The sequence below is a fragment of the Paroedura picta genome, chromosome 14 (assembly GCF_049243985.1).
Source record: "Paroedura picta isolate Pp20150507F chromosome 14, Ppicta_v3.0, whole genome shotgun sequence".
NCBI lineage: Eukaryota > Metazoa > Chordata > Lepidosauria > Squamata > Gekkonidae > Paroedura > Paroedura picta.
Genome location: NC_135382.1, coordinates 10,469,232 through 10,488,240, shown reverse-complemented (window position 1 = coordinate 10,488,240; position 19,009 = coordinate 10,469,232). Strand labels below are relative to the sequence as shown.

At 47.4% G+C, this 19,009-nt stretch overlaps 1 protein-coding gene across 4 annotated transcripts in view; it reads left to right on the top strand.

The window, feature by feature from the left end:
* Window positions 1–19,009, top strand: part of NRG2 (neuregulin 2) — a 194,119-nt gene that overhangs the window by 162,372 nt on the left and 12,738 nt on the right. For 3 of the 4 annotated variants that reach the window (XM_077310089.1, XM_077310088.1, XM_077310087.1), the window contains 2 exons: window positions 2,633–2,656; window positions 16,200–16,302. In XM_077310089.1, the coding sequence (XP_077166204.1) occupies window positions 2,633–2,656; window positions 16,200–16,302 (127 nt within the window). The remainder of the gene's footprint in view (window positions 1–2,632; window positions 2,657–16,199; window positions 16,303–19,009) is intronic. The other variant, XM_077310090.1, reaches the window with a different exon arrangement.

Here is a 19,009-nt window from a genome sequence, read left to right as displayed (position 1 = left end):
AAACTTCATCGCATATTTAAATGAGCAAACTGTTTTGTTTGCTCAAGAGTGACTAGCGGTATGCCAAGACATGATTATTGGAATCAGCCAGAATGTATCACAGTTGAGTTCTGAGTTTTTATTTGTTTCCCCCCCCCCCTTATAACCAGGGCCCATATGTACACATTGGATAATGCACTTTCAGTGTGCTTTTGCAGTGTGCGGAACAGGATAATCTACTTCTAAAGTGCTTGGAAAGTGCATTATCCAATGTGTGCGTGGTCACCCAAACTCATTCTGCACATGTTGGATAATGCACGTTCAATGTGCCTTTGTCCAGTACATTCAGTAACTGGATTTCCCTGTGTGGAATGGGAAAATCTGCTTCTAAAATGTATTGAAAGTGCGTCATCCAACGCATGTGGAATATGTCCTACAGACAAAGCTGGGTCTCCACATACTCAGGTGACCCCCTCAGATATGTGGAATGGTGTGACTTCTCACAATGCCAAAACAATGCCAGGCACTCAATGAAATGTAAGAGCAGTAGGCTGAGAACAGAGAAACGGAGGTACTTCTTTACCCAAAGAGTCATTAACATGTGGAACTCTCTGCCTCAGGAAGCAGTGGCAGCTGCAAGTACAGACAGCTTCAAGAGGGGATAGGATAAACACACGGAGAAGAGGTCCATCAGTGGCTCTTAGCCACAAGGTGTAGATAGGACACACTGTCTGAGGCAGTGATGCTTTCTATTCTTGGTGCTTGGGGGGCAACAGTGGGAGGGCTTTTGGAGTTCTGGCCCTGCTGGTGGACCTCCTGATAGCATCAGTTTGGGGTACTGCATGACACAGAGTATGGGACTGGATGGGCCATTGGCCTGATCCAGCATGGCGTCTCTTATGTTCTTAAATTAATGTAAACAAAAAGAAACTCTCTTCCCTCTAGAAAAATGGTCAGATGAGGCCTGCATGCATTTCACCTGGGAAGGGAACTGCAAGTTAGCTAACTTGTGTCAAAAATATTAATTTAGTCGCAGGGGAGGGGGAGATATCCCTGACCTTCCTACCCCCAAGATAACATGTTTCATTAATAACTCAGTTCCCTCTGCGTTGAGCATGCTTGCCCTAATTTACTGAAGAGGAGTGCAAAAGGCATGGCCCTTTCCAAGCAAGCTGGCCTCTAGGACAGTGATAAAAGAACACATTGGGCCCACAGGCCTTCCATTTTGGCGGCCATATTGTGACATTTGTGGTGCCCTGTGAGGGCATCCTCAAGAGGGCCTTTGTCACCTGACCAGTATAGGTAACATTCTCCCCATTTGAAAAAAAAACAACAAACATCTTTGATAGTGGTGTGTGTGTCTCTTATAAAACCTTTTTAATGATAAGAAACAAAATAAAGTCCACTGTTACCGTGTTACTACAGAGCAGCCACAGCACACACGGCCCATTACGTAACACTGACGGTTAACAACAGGCAGGTCCCTGCCCCCAAGGAGCTTACAGTGTCAGCTGGAAGGGTTTCAGATTATTTATTTAGCGCTCTTTTGAGACTGCCTTGCCTACTGAGCCAATGCAATCGCAAAAAATGGTCCAGCTACATTCAGTAACCGATGCATTCGGATTTGAGAAGTCTGGGACCACCAAGAAGAACTGAAGCCCACCTTGCCAGTAATTGGTATAGAATCTATATAAATAGATCACAGTCCTTAGTCACTATCCAAAACCCTTTTGTATGCTGCAACCTGTGACCTGGGCCTAAAATTTCGTGGAGGGCCGTTGCGTCTCTTCCTGGGAGGATTTTCTCTAAGACAGCAACTGGAAGCATTGCACCTTTCCCCATGCTGCAGGTCATCGAATAGGCTAGCCCCCCTGTTGTTTTCCTGAAAGATGGTGTGCTATTTCTGCGTAGGGGTGGATTGGAATGTTACAAAAGCCCTGGAACAAACTGAGCTGCAGGGTCCCTGCAGTCCTGGTAGCGTGGCAAGGTCCCCTAAAACCCTTGTTGTGGTTGTCCACAAGACTGCATGACAGTTGCTGTAGCCCAAGTTTTATGGGACCTTGCCACACTATCAGGACTGCAGGGACACTGCGGCTCAGTTTGTTCCAGGGCTTTTGTTGTGGTTGTCGCTGTTGTGGTTGTCACCCGGGTCCGAAAGGAACAGACCTGGCATTGCTGCCAGTACTGCTGTGAGGGTCCGCTTCAGCTTGCTCCTGGGCTGCCAGCAGCCCTCCGAGGCAGTGGCCCACGGGGACCATCCCCCAGTAAATTCAAGGGTCGGGCAGCCCTTGCCGTGAGGTCAGACTTCCGAGGATGCGGAGTAGCTTGACCTTTGTTTTGGAAGTTGTTGAAGCTACATGTTTGGGGCTGTCTTGGCCTTTAAGGGAGCCTCCCCCCTCCCCAAAGCACCATGGGAGTGGCTTTTCAAAGTCTGGTGGTGCCTCTCTTGGCATGCTTCCTTTCTGCTCCTGCCACAGTGAGGGGGCCAAGTTCAGCTGTGGTCAACTTTAAAATGTGTTTTGCGTTTTAAAAAATAAAAAAAAATAAAAATATATATATATAATATAAATATTGGCAAGGCTTTCTCTGACAGATCTTGTTTTTCTCTCTTCTCTCTCCCTCCCCCCTTTTTGTCCTTTTTCTGCACTGGCAGAGCATCTTGGATTAGAATTAAAGGGTATGGAAGAAACCATTCATTTGTTAATCAGACACCATTAAAGAGCTGGCCCTCAGTCTTTCACAATGTATTTTGACAGCCTGAATGGAATGAGTTAAAAAGAAGACGAACGGTTCTTTATTAGTGCCATTTGGGGGTGGGGAACGGGCCCCCAAATTTGTATTCTGAATTTTGATCTAAAACCTTCTGTGTATATGTTTTGCAGCATTTCTTAAGTGGCCTTGGTGGGGCACCGGGAGATCCCGAAGCATTTCTTGGATGGTCTGAGATGCCTTTGTGCCTCAGTTATGTTTGGAAACTGAAAAGCTGGTCTTTGTGTCTGTTTTGGAAGGTCACCAACTTGTCCAGCCATGGTAGAGGACAAACACGCCAGGAAGGAACAGCCTGGGATTGATGGAATTAGGAAGCTTAGGGGGTGGGGTAGGGTGCTGCAGTGATTCCACAAAGCTAGCTTGGCCCTGAAGCAACAAACACAAATTCTCTCCCCCTCCCGAGGGGTGCCACCCTCCAGGGGATAACTGGAGATCTCTTGGGATTGCAACTGATCTCCTCATGTGATAGAGATCAGTTCCTCTGGGGAAAATGGCTGCTTTGGAAGGTGGAATCCAGGATGTTGTATCTCATTGAAGCCCCCCCTCCCCAAACCCCCCCTCCTCGGGCTCCACCCCCCAAATCTCCAGGGATTTCCCAACCCAAAGCTAGCAGCCCTCCCCTCCCATCCAAGCAGATTTCATTCTTGGCCTGAAGAAAGTCACTTAAGTATCTAAATGCAGATAAGTTTGCAAAAAAATAAAAATCAATAAGTGACAAAGAATAAGGTGGCATATTGAGGAGACTGAGGTTTAGACTGTGCCACACCAACATGCAATGTGTGTGTGTGTGTGGGGGGGGGCACACAGAGTGTCTTCTCCTCTGCTTCCAGCAGGAACTGTTCCCTGCCTTCCTTTAAGTGACAACCTTTCCAATACTCAGAGAGAGCAGTCCTGTCCCCCCTCTTCTTCTCCAGGCTGAATATGGCCAAGTCTTTTGGCCTTTCCTCACACAGCTTGGTCCCCAGGTCCCAGATTCTCCTCGCTGCTCTCCTCTGCACCCTCTCCATTTTGTCCACGTCCTTTTTGAAGTGAGGCCTCCCCAACTGCACAGGTACGATCTGACCGATGCCATATGCGGCAACTAGCCCGAGGTCCCCCGGGGAACCGCCTGCATGTGGAGGAGCGGGGAATCAAACACAGCTCTTAACCACTGCACCAATCTGGTTTTATTTTTTCATCGGTAAATGGGAGAGATGTGAAGCAGTAAGGAAGCCAAAATCACAAATGACAGCAGACTCAATTAGAAAGCTAGAAAATCCCAAGCTGACAAGAAGGTGTTTTGTTTTAAACTAAACACTTCCCAAATAACAATAATAACAACATTAGATTTATAACTTGCCCCTCCCTAATAGGCTCCGGGCGGTGTCCAACATTAAACATTCCCCATAAATATAAACACTGATAAAACAATCAAAACAGTAAAAATAATAAAAACTATAAACCCGAGTGACCCCATTGTTTCACTTCTTAGGCCTTGTTCTTATTCCTTTGTCTTCAGGCCTCTGTGTTATACCCTGGAGGGGGTTTATTTGTTGCCCTGCCCTCGGCCAGGTGGCTGGTAGGGTTGGGCGCTTTGGCTAAGGTGACCAGATTTTTACCAAGATAAAGCGGGACACCATCCGGAAGGTGGCCAGCCCGGCCCAAAGGTCACAGAGGTGGAGTTGGCAGCCCGAGCCCAGCTGATCCCCCTCCCTCCTTCCCTCCAGCTGGGCTCACCTGGCCGCTGGTGAGGAAGCGACGGAGCGGCGGCCCAAGACTGGCTCTCATGATGGCTCAACCGGGCGGGAGAGAGTGGCGGTGGCGACATCCGGCCGCCATGGGCTCGCCTAGCATGGGGATTACAAGTACTATGGTGTCCTGCCGCTGCCGCCCCCCTGGCCTCACCAGCTGCCGGGCTCCCCCCCTTCTCCCTCGCTTGCCCACACCCTCCCTACCTGCCTGGCTGCCCTCCCGCATCCCCCAACACCATAACGCCCTCTCCCGTTTCCTCATGAGAAGCAGGAGGAGCATGCCACGCAAGCCTCTCTGGCAAAGGAGCCAATCAGTCCCCAAAACCCAGCAGCCCCCAAGGGCCTCTCTGCCGCCCCCAGCCCCACTCACAGCATGGCCGTCGGAGGAACCTCACAAAGACTCCTGCTCAGTGGCAGCAGCAACACTCCCTCTCCTCTCCTCTCCTCTCCTCTCCTCTCCTCTCCTCTCCTCTCCTCTCCTCTCCTCTCCTCTCCTCTCCTCTCCTCTCCTCTCCTCTCCTCTCCTCTCCTCTCCTCTCCTCTCCTCTCCTCTCCTCTCCTCTCCTCTCCTCTCCTCTCCTCTCCTCTCCTCTCCTCTCCTCTCCTCTCCCCTCCCCTCCCCTCCCCTCCCCTCTCCTCTCTCTCTCTCGTCTCCTCTCCTCTCCTCTCCTCCACTCCCCTGCCCTCCACTCCACTCCACTCCCCTCTCGCCCAAACAAAGGGGCTCTCAATGGTTGCCGCCCCCTATGGTCAGTATAGCTTTGGCGGCCAAAGTGGCTGTTCCAGCCCGAAGCGGCCAACGCTGTGGCACTGGTTGCTTCTTGCTGGAACAGCCACTTCAGCCTCCAAAGTGCCCAACCCTATGGTGGTAAGCACCATTTTACAGGCCCTGCAGAACTTTGGCAGTTCCATCAGGGCCCAGGTCTCTGCAGGCAGTATAGTCCATCAGCTGGGGCCAAGACCAAAAAGTCCCTGTCCCTTGCTGAGGCCAGTCACACCTCTGTTAGACCAGGGACCATCTAATGGTTAACTGTCTTCGCTCCCTGAAACTTTAAGCACCTTAAAAAAACCCACTTTCCTCTCATGGTGCAGGGAACTGCATCTCTCCTAACAACATCCATCAGCCAGCTTTTCTGAGCGTACTCCTGTCTGTAGAAGGAAGTTCAAATGGTTGATAACCCTGCCCTTCTCAGTTATGATAGTAACAAAGATCTCCAGCATTATTTTTGACAACAAGAACTTTATTTTTATAGCCCGCCCTTCTCAGTTGGCTTAGGATAGGTAAGAAGACATATATAAATAATTTTACATTGATAAACAGTTTTTATATGCTTTAAATTAAATATTTTTAATGTTTATTATTTATTAAATTTCTATACCGCCCTCTCAAACGGGCTCAAGGCCACCTTCTAAAAAACCTTACAAGGGGGAACCCATTTCTGTTGGATGGGATGGTGTTTGTGCAGATGGCCCATTGCTGCTTTGTGAGCAGGGAGATCAGCATTTCCTCAGCAAGTCCTCAGTTTTAATTTCCTGGCCTCAACCGCAGGCCTGATGGAACAGCTCTGCCTTGCTGGCTTCTGGAACTGTTGAAGGTCCTGGAAGGCCCTAATCTTCTCCTCAGGGAGATTGTTTCATCAGGTTGGAGCCATGACCAAAAAGACCCTGACTCTGGTCAAGACCAGTTTAACTTCTTTTAAACACTCAGCAGAACAGCAGACATTCATTTCAGTCTTAAAGCTGGTTTGTAATTTAAGTATGTCAACTATATCCAGTGCAGATTAGCGTTAACCACCACTGTCAATTAGAACTGGGGAACTGTATCCCTGGCGCTCTCGTCACACCCAAGGAACCGCCCTCTGAATCCATTTCTCTAAAATTTGGGAGGAAGAGCATTCAGTGAGCTGTGTGTGAAGGACAGTCTTGGGCTGCATCCCAGGACAGTGTTCTACAGATGTAAGAGCACCTCAGTGGATGGAGCAGCAGTAGCTGATTCACACCAAACCCAAGAAAGTCAAAAATGGTACCATCTTTGTACAGTTGAAATATGACAGGTAGAAGAGCAGGATGGGCTGTAAACCAGCTCATGGTTTTTCTAGCAACTTTTGCGCTGAGAGAAAGGAGGGCTCAGGGGGCCCAGTAGAGCTAAGGGGTGGAGTGGACGTGTCCTTTGGAGAGTCTGCCCAAAAAAGAGATCCCAATGAACAACTGGGAAATGCTAGAGAGGCTTAGGGGGGTTGAGAAGGGAATTGGAGAAAGCTGTGGCTTGATTGGATTTGAAAAGGAAGGTGAAACCTCAACCACATCACTAGTCCGACATGCCAGAGTTTGTTTTCCTGCATTTTGAAATGTCCTCCACTTGCACAAGGGCTCCTGGCCACCTCCAGTGTTTCTGTGGATTGGGTTGTTTAGAGAAGACCTCTGTACATTTTATCATCTATAGAAATTAATTTAATTGAGCCTTTTCCCCAGCTGCCTTTCTGCCTACATGCATTCATTTTTTCATTTCACTGAATCACAGAAGAATGTACAGGAGAGGGCAGGGGTGGCTAGACTATGGCTCTCCAGATATCCATGGACTACAATTAACATGAGACCCTGCAAGTATGCTGCTGGCAGGAGCTCATGGTAATTGTAGTCCATGGACCTCTGGAGAACGACAGGGGAGAAATCAATGGCCTTAGCCCTACTCTGCTTACCAGGATAGCACCCCAAAGAACCCTACAAACATTCCGTTGTTTTTTTCATAGCCCCTCTGTCAGACACAGTTAATGCTTAGTACAGCCTTTCTCAACATTTGTATGGTTGAGAAACCCCTGAGACATTCTTCAGGCTTTGAGAAACCCCAGAAGTGGTGCAATTGTGCAGAATATGGTTGGGAAGTGAAATTGTGTACACACCCACTCGAGGCCCCCCTTCCCATCCCCTCCAGGCTCACCATTGGCCATTTTGGGGGGAGAAGGGCAGATAAACACAACTATATATGGTCATATCACCCAATAAATTTGTAACAAATTTTAAAAATATATTAAAATTAATTAGCTCCCCTTCCCCCCATTTGGGAAATCCTTCCAAGGCCTTCAAGAAACCCCAGGGCTTCACAAAACCCTGGTTGAAAAAACCTGGCTTAGTAAATGAAAAGGGTGATGATGGAGCCCAAAGTCAGCTGACCAGTTACAGAAATGGCTTCCATCCAGCACAGAAAACAGGACATTTTAGGTTCATTGAGGACTTTGTGTTACATGAATGAGGTTTGTAGACCATCCCTGGACATTCCAGCCCACAAGGCTAAAATGTTGACAGGCCTAAAAAGTTGTGATGGGACTCACCCAATATTGACCCAAGAACATATCTTCTGCACCGACCAGGACACAAGCCTTATGAATTGCCCACCAGTGGGCCTCCCTCTTACTGGGGATTAATGCCCCTGGCATCTCTGGTCTGGGAGATTCAGATGAACAGGCAGGTCTGCAAGGTAGTGAGACCAGCTGTCCTCTGGAGATGCAGTGGGGGGGAATGTCCAGAGTTGGTCTAACCCAGGCTTTTTCAACCAGGGTTTTGTGAAGCCCTGGGTCCTTGGTGGCCCAGGAAGGGTGGGAGTGAATTAATTGTTTATATATTTTAAAAATCTGTTAAACATTTGTTGGGTGATATAACCATATATGGTCATGCCAACCTCCCCCCCCCCCCCAAATAGCCAATGTTGTGCCTGGAGGAGGTGGGGAGGGGAGGGGCCCAGGGTGGGCATCTCCAAAGTTCTGCTTCCCAACCATATTCTGGACGATCACACCACTTCTAGGGTTTCTAGTAGCCTGAATTTTACTTAACAGTAAAAAAGTTGAGAAAGGCTCATCTAATCCAATAGCTCAGGGCCCGGTTTCTTCTCCCTGCCTGGAGGCTCATGTATATTTTATCCTATTTCAGTGTAGTTCCAATGACACAGTGCAGGGCCAAGAAAATGTATTGAAAAGGAAGAAGAGTTGGCTTTTATACCCCACTTTTCACCACCAAAAAGAGTCTCAAAGCGGCTTACAATTCCCTTCCTCTCCCCACAAATTAAAATTAATAAATAAATGTTTTATTCCTATACCACATCATCCTATTAGCTTGGGGCAGTTTGCAACAATATAAAATCATACATAATAAAAGCATACCATGTTGCAAATAAAAACCTGTCTCAGAGTTTGGAGGCATCTCCATCGATGGGTGTTTCTTGATGCTGGGGAGGGTAATAAGGGCGGACACGGTGCCAAAGATACAAGGCTCCCAGGCTGTTTAGGGCCTTGATTTTGATCTGGTCTCCCATCTGGAGCCAGTGCACGTGGGAGGCCACAGGTGCAATATGTATTCTCCATGGGGCTCAAGTTGAGTTGCTCCATTATGGACCAGCTGGAATTTCTGGAGCAACCTCAAGGGTAGCCCTGAATAGAGTGAGTTATAGAAGTCTAATCTGGAGGTGACCGTTGCATGGATCATTGTGGCTAGGTTGGCTGTCGTCAGGTATCATGCAAGCTGTCGCACCTGGTATAGATGGAAAATCGGCCAGTGCACAACATCTGTGATCTGTGCCTCCCTGTGAGGTGGATGGGGCTGAGAGAGCTCTGACAGAACTACTCTGCAAGAACAGCTCTAATAGGACTGTGACTAGGTCCCCCAGCTGCCTGCATGTGGAAGAGTGGGGAATCAAACCCAGCTCTCCAGTTTAGACACTGCCACCTTTAACCACTAAATTAGAATTGCAGAATGTCAGATATTTAAGGAAGAAACCATGTCATTCTCATTTGGTTGTCAGTGCAAATCAGTTGCTTGTGTTCAAATCGGTATCCTTAACATGCGCCCACACAGAAAACCCCCAACACATGGCAACTAAAGCTCTTTCAGTTATGGCATCTCCTCCCACACACATATGTGCTAGGTACTCACCACCGTTACTACTGCAAGGCCTTCTGTGGAAGTTGGGAGTCCTCCGCTCTCTTTCTTGGGAGTCCTCCGCTCTCATTTCCTAGGAGGGAGCATGCTCATTGTCTAGAAGGAAAGTGTAAAAGATCTAGTGGGTTTGCCAGAACCAGACTGGTCCTTATGGAGTGTTTGTCCATGCTTCCTAATGGCCACAAAACCAACCATACAAGTGATTTGGCTCTCTGGATCCCAAATGGGCCTCTGAGAATTGGTTTTCTGCCCTCCTGATTTGCTTTTCTTTGTGATGGGCACATGCAAAGATTTGATTTGTAGGAATGCTTGCGACCACCCACTCCGCTTGGCTGACAGGAAACGGTGAGCGGTGCTCATGCATCAGGCGCAATCTCCAGTCTCCCACAGCATGGATCACACTTCTCTGAAAGGAGAGTGTCTTGTGAAATGCGATCTTGATGGTAGAATCTACCTGGGTTTATTGACTCAAATACACTGTGAAATGCCGTTGGCACCCTTCCTTAGTGTATGCATCGTTTATTGCATTTTTAAAAGCCTTTCCTTCTAGGTTTACTGTTTTGCGGTTATGCTCCTCTACCATTCTGTCGCTCCCCTTCACCCCTTTCCTGCTCCCTGTGTTTTTGTAGCACCCGTGGGTGACATTATTTTCCATGTGCTGATTTGCTCTTGTCATACGCTTCCTGCCACAGAATGATAAACGTATTGGCTAGGAAATTACAGATATAGCTAGATCTCTTCAAAATGTTACCGGCTTGCTTCCATCACCCCCCATCCCCCCCAAAAAATAGAATGTTAAAAAGACTGATGTGGTTTTATTCATAGCTGGATGGACGTTGACTTGTGTTATCAATGGGATCGGGCTGCCTGTGGAAGTGTAGCAACACATTTCACTCTTAACTTTCTAACAGCATTCTGTCATTCTGAAGGGACATTGATGCGTGGTAACGAGCACTGTCAAGAAATGAAGTTCCATTCTGCATCTTTTGCTGATGCTGAAAATGGCAGAAAATTGGAATTTTTCTGCAGTCCTCAAGTGGAAGATTGATCAGTGCACATATGCAGCCTTCTGGCAGGTCAGAGATGAGAGAGGAATAGTGGCCAGGGAGGGGAAAAGACGGTCTGAATAGCCTTTATCTTTACCCAAAGAAAGCGACAATGAATGAAAATCCTCACCCATACATTTGAGGCTGGGTTTCATATTTTCAGCTTGAAGAAGTACATTCACCAATCTGAGAATGGACATGCAGGCGCATTCTTCACCCTTTTGTTCACTCTGACAAGTTTGGCACAGGCTCTGGCTTCCTTTATGCGGCACTTCGATGCCAGCCGTCTATTGGGGCCAAGCTTGTGGACCTCAGATTGACAGGATCTCCAGTTGCGAAAAAGAGAGTCCCCGATCAACTGTCAGCAATTAGGCTGACCTCAGCAAGGTGGATAAAAAGACTGTCCTCTAAACAAACCATACTGCATCTCTCAGGGCGATGTGGGTACAGTCTGAGTGTTCTTGCTTTCCAGCGTGTATCATGGGCTGTGACGGGCTGAAATAGGGCCAATACTGCCTAAAATCCTTCTGATTTTTGCAAAAGCATGGGAGGACTCTTCCTCTTAAGAACTTGCTTCTGAGTAGGCAGAAGGTTCTGTAGACAGTCCGCTGCACACCAGAGCCATCAAACACAAAGGAAGGAGCCTCATATTTTGCAAAGTGCATCCAGATAAGGCCTGGAGGATCATTGTCCTATGAGTCGGACACGACTTCACAACTAACAACAACATCCAGATAAGGTTTTCCTGGCCTCTCACTTTAGAGAATCCTAAGCAGTCCATCTTCCAGTTCCAAAGGAATGTTCATGCTAGGCAGGATTGCCAAGAAAAACCACAGGACAAAACCCGGACCTGCCCCTCACGAATGACCGTGAACCAAGCCAAATATCAGGACAAATCAATGTGCCACAGGTCTGTAACCATACAGTGATCTGCATGTCCATTTGTGGCCGGAAAAAAGCACCTAGGAATCTCAACATTGGCTATCAGCTTCAGGAGGACCATGGGTGTTTCAGGGCCCATGATGCAAGGAACCCGAATATCCTGGCCCAGGTTCTCTCCAAACAGCCCCACCTCCACCCCCCGCCCTCTGCTCACAATCAAAGCTAAGCTTGTGAAGTGGCTGAGGTGTCGGATTTGCTTCTGGGAAAGCCAGTTCAGAATCCCCACCCACCAGGTGACTTGGGGCCAGTCACCTTCTCTCAGCCTGTCCTACCTGTCATTGTGAGGATAAATGGAGGAAAAGAGAGAGGTGTAGGCTGCTTAAGGGACCCCACTGGGGACAAAGGCCAGATATAAATCAAGTATATACATAAATAATTTATCATTTCCATCCCTTATTACTACTGAGGCAGATTAATATTTATTATCAAGCCTTGATAGAGGGGACACATCCTTGTACTATTTTGATAGATTATGGGGCAATATTAATTCTTGTCTGCTGGTTGTAATATTAACAAAGATTTGCCCTTATACTACTATTCAATTAATTAATTTATTGATTTATTAATTAATTTATTATTATTATTATTTATATGCCATCGGCCTGGCCAGCTCATAGTGGCTCATAGCAGTTAAAAGAGTACCAGTTAAAATGTGCATAATATTAAACCTAAAACAAGCTCCCAATCCCCTAATTCCCCCATCCCGAGCTGCCAACCATCAACCCAGGGGATGTAGATGGATGTTAGATGGACATAGTCAGAGACTATCAGAGGGACCCTTAACCTGACCTCAATCAAAAGCCTAGCGGAAGATCTCCATCTGCATTAGTTCTGTCAGGGCCTCTCTTCCGGGAGCTCATTCCACCAGGTAAGAGCCAAAAAGGCCCTGGCCCTGATTTAGGCCAGGTGAGTTTAGCGTGGGCTGGGGACCACCAACCTATTAGTACATTCTAAAGTGCCAACCTGGATGGATGAGAAGTTGAGATTAAAAAAAAAAAAGAGGGAGGCTTTAGAAGTGAAGATAGAGGCATGGGTGATCATGAAAGAAAGAGCAAAATAAAGGAAGAGAAAAATGTGGAAGGGAATTAAAGAAATGTAGGGAAAGGCTCCAAAGGTTGTTGTTTTAAATTGCTACCATACACTAGCATCATACACCAGCCTTTTTTTCAAGATCTTGCTGTGTGGAAGGAAAGGAAAAAAGGAATCATGGATTTCATCCTGGCATTGAGTGTAGCTTGTCCTGGTGGGTCTTCTTTGCTCCACTGCTGGCTTAGCAGGTTCTGAGAAGCAAGGGTCTCCCTCAGACTCCTGATAAATTTTGCAAAACAGATGCATTCTTTATTAGGGCTGGACAAAAAACCCGCAAACCCAATATTTTTAGGGTTCTGCTATCCTTTACCCACAAACTATCAATAGTTTCCAATGTTCCTGAATTGGGAGTCAGAAACAATCATAAACGCTGCATTATTTTGGCACCACGAGTCCAAGGTTGTAAAGGCACCGTAGTTGGGCAATAGGAATTTTTCTAGTGTTATTCTGTTTATGTTGGCGTTTGAATAGAGCAATAGATTTTAAAGTGTTAGATTTTTTAAAAGCTGCCATGGCTGAAAGATAAGGTGGAATAGACATTTAAAAATAAATTTCGATTAAAAAGTGGGTTTAACAAAACTCCAGCAGGTACTCTTGATGTGCAAAAGCTGCTTCAGGAGATTGCAGTTGCTGGTAGAGAAGCACCATGTTCCAGCTTCATTCCTGGCTCCTAATCCCCCTTCTCGGACCTTTGCCATACCAGCAGCACTGCACCAGCCTACCGCCAGGTGTTTCGGCCTCTTCCTGGGTCCGTACGGGGGGGAGCCTTTTCTCCACCTGACCTCGTCCACCCCATATTTATGCCTCAAGATGAGGCAACCTAGGCGGCAAGGTTCTGCCATGCGTCTCTGCCACCGGGGGGATTCCTTTTAATTTTTAAGAAGGTCTTTAAAATGTCTTAAAAATGAAAAAGTGCCCTAGGTGTCTTCGCGGTGCTGTGCAGCGCCACGGATCCACCTGGTGCATTTTATGTCCCTTCCGGGATGCCGTAAATCAGGTGAAGGCAGGGAGAAGTCGGGCCAGGGTGGCCTGATTCTTCCCTGCCAGATGGCCCTGGTGGCACCTGCAGCAACCAAAGGAACGCATCATCTGGAATTGGGCATTTGCCTCGCCACCAGCTGAGCGCCAGCCTGGGCCAAATCCCATGTGCGGAAAAGGTATCAGTGTCTTTTCTATAACAGAAGGAAATATCAGTGTTTTGTAAACATGGCTGCCTGTAATACATCATCTTATGCTGGCGGCCTCACATTAGAAAGCTTTATGGATTTGCCAAAGAGAGAGCATACAAAAGAGAAACAAAAACAGATTTCGTTTGGCTCGTGTCTAAAAATTAAATTGGGTTCTAAAATGTTCCTGAGAAATGTAGTACTGAAGCTCATGAAGTTCCAGTAATGTGAAATGTATTATTAGGGAGAACATCTGTCCTCTGGTAAAAACCCTCTCTGGGTGTCTGGCAGCCTTTGACAAGGTCTGCCTGCAACAGCCCTTCTCTTTTGCCAGGAGTTGGAACTTGCAAATTACTCACAGGTGCCTAACTGGAGCAGCTTGGGAAATATTTGGCACAAGGAGAGAACCAAAACTCTTCTTGGATCTTTGTTTGACTGATCAATTGACTGATTGATTCCACTTTTATGCCACCGCTCCTAGTCCTGCCAGCCTGCAGCAGCTTACAACAAATAAGTTGTGAGTAAAAACAAGAAAAGAGATTGTAAAACCCCTCCCACCCTCCCTACTCACTCTGCCCGAAGCCCAAATTACCCCCAACCAAGCCAGCAACAACTGCCATATGAAACCAGGAGGTGTAACAAGGCAGACACCAGCACCAAGGAAGGAAGCACCAGAAGCACCAAGGCAGGAAGCACCAGCCTCAACTGAATGCCTGGTGGAAGAGCTCAGTCTTGCAGGCCCTGTGGAACTGCAGAAGCTCTGTCAGGGCCCTCAGCTCTCCTGGGAGCTCATTCCACCAGGCAGGAGTCAGGGCCTGGCCCTGGTCAGAGCTAGGTGAACCTGTCATGGCCATTAATTCGTGGGTTGGTCTAAGTTGGAAGCAACTGGATGGCACATGACACACAATATCTTCTCTGCAACCATTTTCTCTTTATATATCTTATACTGAGACCCTTCAGTTACACATACAACATATACCCTTCAATCCCTGCTCACATACTTCCCCTATGAGTACAATTTGCATAAACACAATATACACACACCAAGACCCACCTTTCATACATCCAGCAAATGTCCTTCCTCCATACTAGTAGGTAGCCAAGGAAGTGAAATAGATCCATATCATCTTTTGAAGAACAAGAAGAGTTGGTTCTTATATGCTGCTTTTCTCTACCCAAAGGATCTCAAAGCGTCTTACATTTGTCTTCCCTTTCCTCTCCCCACAAGAGACACCCTGTGAGGGAGGTGGGGTTGCGAGAGCTCTGATATTACTGAACAAGAAGAGTTCGTGTGAGGGAGGTGAGGCTGAGAGAGCCCTGATATTCCTCTTTGGTCAGAACAGCTCTATCAGTGCTGTGGCGAGCTCAAAGTCACCCAGATGGTTGCATGTGGGGGAGCAGGGAATCAAACCAGATTAGAAGTCCGCTCTCCTAACCACTACACGAATGAAATGTAATTGTTCTTAAATATCTGTGGCTGCATGCCCTTGGAATATTTTGAATATGTTAATTCTGTGGGTTGGGTAGATACAGACGACAAGTTCTTCAAAACACAGTTACTTCCTTGAATCCAAACACCAACCAAACACCAAACAAAGAACAAAGGAATGACACGAACCTAGCTAGCTTGCCAAAACCCCTGACTGTTCTTTGGTCTGAGTTCATACAAACGGAGTTTCTGATTGGTTGCCTTTACAATCCTTTCATTGGCATTGTGGCCCATGTTAGCACAGCTTGGATCGCATACGTAACAGAATGGCTCATCCATTTCTTGATATTCTTCACTGTTCCTCTCTCTGATGCATCTATCTGTCAGTGGCTAGCAAGTCCTCCCTCCAGAATAAGGGATGTGCATCACTCTGAGCAATTATGGAAACCGAATGCTGTCAAAAAGTTAGGAGAAGCTGAAATGTGACCTTGAGTTTAGAAAGAAGAGAGTGCATGTATTGCTCTTCAGGCTTTTTCTTCAGAAAAATACGGCTCTGAAGGATTTCTGGGATTTTTTGGTTGCCTGTTAATGTTCTCAAACATTCAAATGGTACTTGTGGGCTTGAAAAGATGCTAAACAGTCATGTAGGATCCTCACTCTTTGCTGGAGTAATCTTAGTACGTGTCCTGAGAGTGTTAGAAAGGGAAAGGAGATATGAAGTGGGGGCCATAGATATGAAAAGGAGCCCAGAATGGATTTTGTTTTCACTCAGAAGGACAGGAAGGTGGAGAAAGGAAAGGATGGGAGAGATGCACTACAGCAGGGGTAGTCAAACTGCGGCCCTCCAGATGTCCATGGACTACAATTCCCACAAGCCCCTGCCAGCATTCGCTGGCAGGGGCTCATGGGAATTGTAGTCCATGGACATCTGGAGGGCCGCAGTTTGACTACCCCTGCACTACAGCATGTTAGATGGGCAGCAATTGACAGGCAGCACCAGGAGAGAAAACTGATATAGATTTGTTTCCTAATGATGGGGTATGTAGTTTGGGGTCCAGAATTCACCCTTCTCACGTGAAATGTATTTTGACTGTGGATTGTTTTTGTGTGTCCTTTGCAGAAGCGGAGGAGCTGTATCAGAAGAGAGTTCTAACCATTACTGGGATCTGTGTTGCATTGCTTGTTGTAGGCATCGTGTGTGTGGTAGCTTACTGTAAAACCAAGTGAGTGATTTTTATTAATGTTCCTCTCCCAGCCACTCAAAGTCCACTCTACATCATTCTGATAGTTTCTGGTGCTTACTGACTAGGATCCTTAGGGAACATAGCCAAGGTTAGGCAGCCAAACCATTTGGTGCTAGATATTCCTCTTGGCCCGGCATCCAGACATGGGGCTTACACATTATAATCACTCGCCATGTGCCTAAGGTTAGGGTTGACCATCAAGATTTGGGGATGGAGCCTGCAAAAGGTAGAGTTTGGGGAAGGGGGGAAGCCCACTGGGGATTAATGGTATGCCAGTTCTCTGGGACAACTGAACTCTGTTGTCCGGAGATGAGTTGTAATGCTAGGAGACTTTTAGGCTGTATACTGTCGCCTTGCCTATTTAACTTGTATGCGGAGCACATCATGAGAAAGGTGGGGTTAGATGAGTCACAAATTGGGATTAAGATTGCAGGGAGGACAACGTCAGATATGCAGATGATACCACTCTAATGGCAGAAAGCGAAGAGGAACTAAAGAGCCTCTTGATGTGGGTGAAGGAAAAGAGAATGAGGTGGCTGGATGGCGTCACTGAATCAGTAGGTGCAAACTTAAATGGACTTCGAGGAATGGTAGAGGACAGGAAGGCCTGGAGCATCATTGTCCATGGGGTTGTGATGGGACAGACATGACTTTGCACCTAACAACAACAACAACAACAACAAAGTTCCATTGAGTAATGAGATGCAGCTCCTCACAATTGTGTGTAGGAGTGAAACAATACCAGGCAGTCTAAGGGACCGCGTAAGGATTCAGCACATAACACACTGCAGTCACTAAGACTGGCATTGCCAACCATGAATTGGGAAGTAACTCAAGATCTGGAGGAGGTGGAGCCTAGAGAGGGAAGGACATCAGCATAGTATAATGCCGTGGAGTCCACTCTTGAAAGCAGCCATTCCCCCCCCCCCCCACTGGATCTGATCTTCGTCGTCTGGAAATCAGTTGCAATTGTGGGAGATCTCCAGGTGGCAACCTTTTGTAAAAGAGAGAAAGCTCTGGCATAAAGGGCGCATGTCAATCATGAACATATATTTTCTAGAAAATCAGTAGGAGCAGAGAGAAAGTGGAATTCCATCACTCTGGTGAAGCTGGATCTCCCTATATTAAGCTTCCTCAACCAGAGTTTCATGAAACACACACACACACACATTTGTTGGGTAATATGTCCATATCTGGTCATGTCAACCTGCTCTCTCTCCCAAAATAGCTAGTTATGGGCCCAGGGAGGATGGGAAGGAGAGAGGCCCTGGACGGGCGTGTCCACAGCTCTGTTCCCCAACCATATTCTGCATGATCATGCCACTTCTGGGGTTTCTTGAGTCCTGAAGACTTTTTCAGGAGTTTCTCAGTAGTTAAAAATTTGAGAAAGGCTTCCCTACGTCCATAGGGAAGCGCCCCCCCCCCCCATCTATAGGGAGTGGCAACATCTCAGCCAGCAGCACACGGGGTTTCTGTGAAATTAGCCTTACAGTTTCTTGAGGGCCAGTGCAATCCATGAGGCTTGGAACTGTATGGAACTGTCTGTCACTTCAAAACCCTTTGAAATGCAAATCTGAAAATTGCTATAATTGTACATGTTAAATGTTATTGAAAGCATTCATTTAGTTGGGGGAGGATTTGCAGCGGAGAAGAGAAAATAATAAAAGTCCGCCTCAGGCGGGTTTACGACAAGAATCTCCAAAATTCACAGTTCAGCATTCTAGACTGTTTAAAAAATAGAAATAGCTTTGCTTTGAATTAGTTATGAGTGAAATCCTTTCCACGCCAGTTGGAATGGGTTCAGCACTAAATGTTCATGGAGACTTTTCAGATAAAAGCCTATATTTTCCCATGAGTTTTCTCCTTGGTCATGACGTTGTGTGCTACGGCGTCCGAATTGGCCATTCCTACGTGTGTACGCTGAGTTAGGCACCAGCACCCGTGCCTCCCCCCCCCACGGAGCAGCGCTGGCTGTGTTGGCCTGGAACGGCCCATTTGGCCGCCGCCACACACAACCCTAGTTGATACCAGCAAGGAGCGTTTGCTACTCTGAGAACTGAAATAAAGAAAATGCTCTCTCTCTCTCTCTCTCTCTCTCTCTCTCCCAACCATTTTCTGCATGATCATGCCACTTCTGGGGTTTCTTGAAGACTGAAGAATGTTTCAGGGGTTTCTCAATGGTGAAAATATACGTAATATTTTGGCACTATTGTTTCCTATAAACTAGCACTCTGTCTGTAAACCGCTCCTGTGGAGCGGTAAAAATAAAACAGTAAGGGGTAGGTGGGAGGAGAAAGGGGCTGGGCAAGTCCATGATAAAAGCTCAGAGCGGCCAATCGGGAGCCACGAAGCTGCTCCCGATTGACCGCTCCAAGTGTCTCTCTGGGGCCAAGTGGTCAATTGCGCGCAGCTCCCCATTGGCCACTTGGCCCGTCCTCGACTGCCCAGTGAGTTGGCCGGGGGAAGAGGCTTCGCCTCCAGGAAAGGAAGACGCGGCTGGTCTGTTCCTTTCCCGCTGGCGAGGCCGGGACCCTGGGCAGGGAGCGGGGTGGCGGGAAGGCTTCGACGTGCCCTGAAGAGCAGGCCTGCCGCATCAGAGACGCGGCGGGCCTGCTCTTCTGGGCTCACTGTCGCCGGGACCTCGGGGGGGGGGGGAACCCAACACTGTGGCGAGAACAGCAGGCCC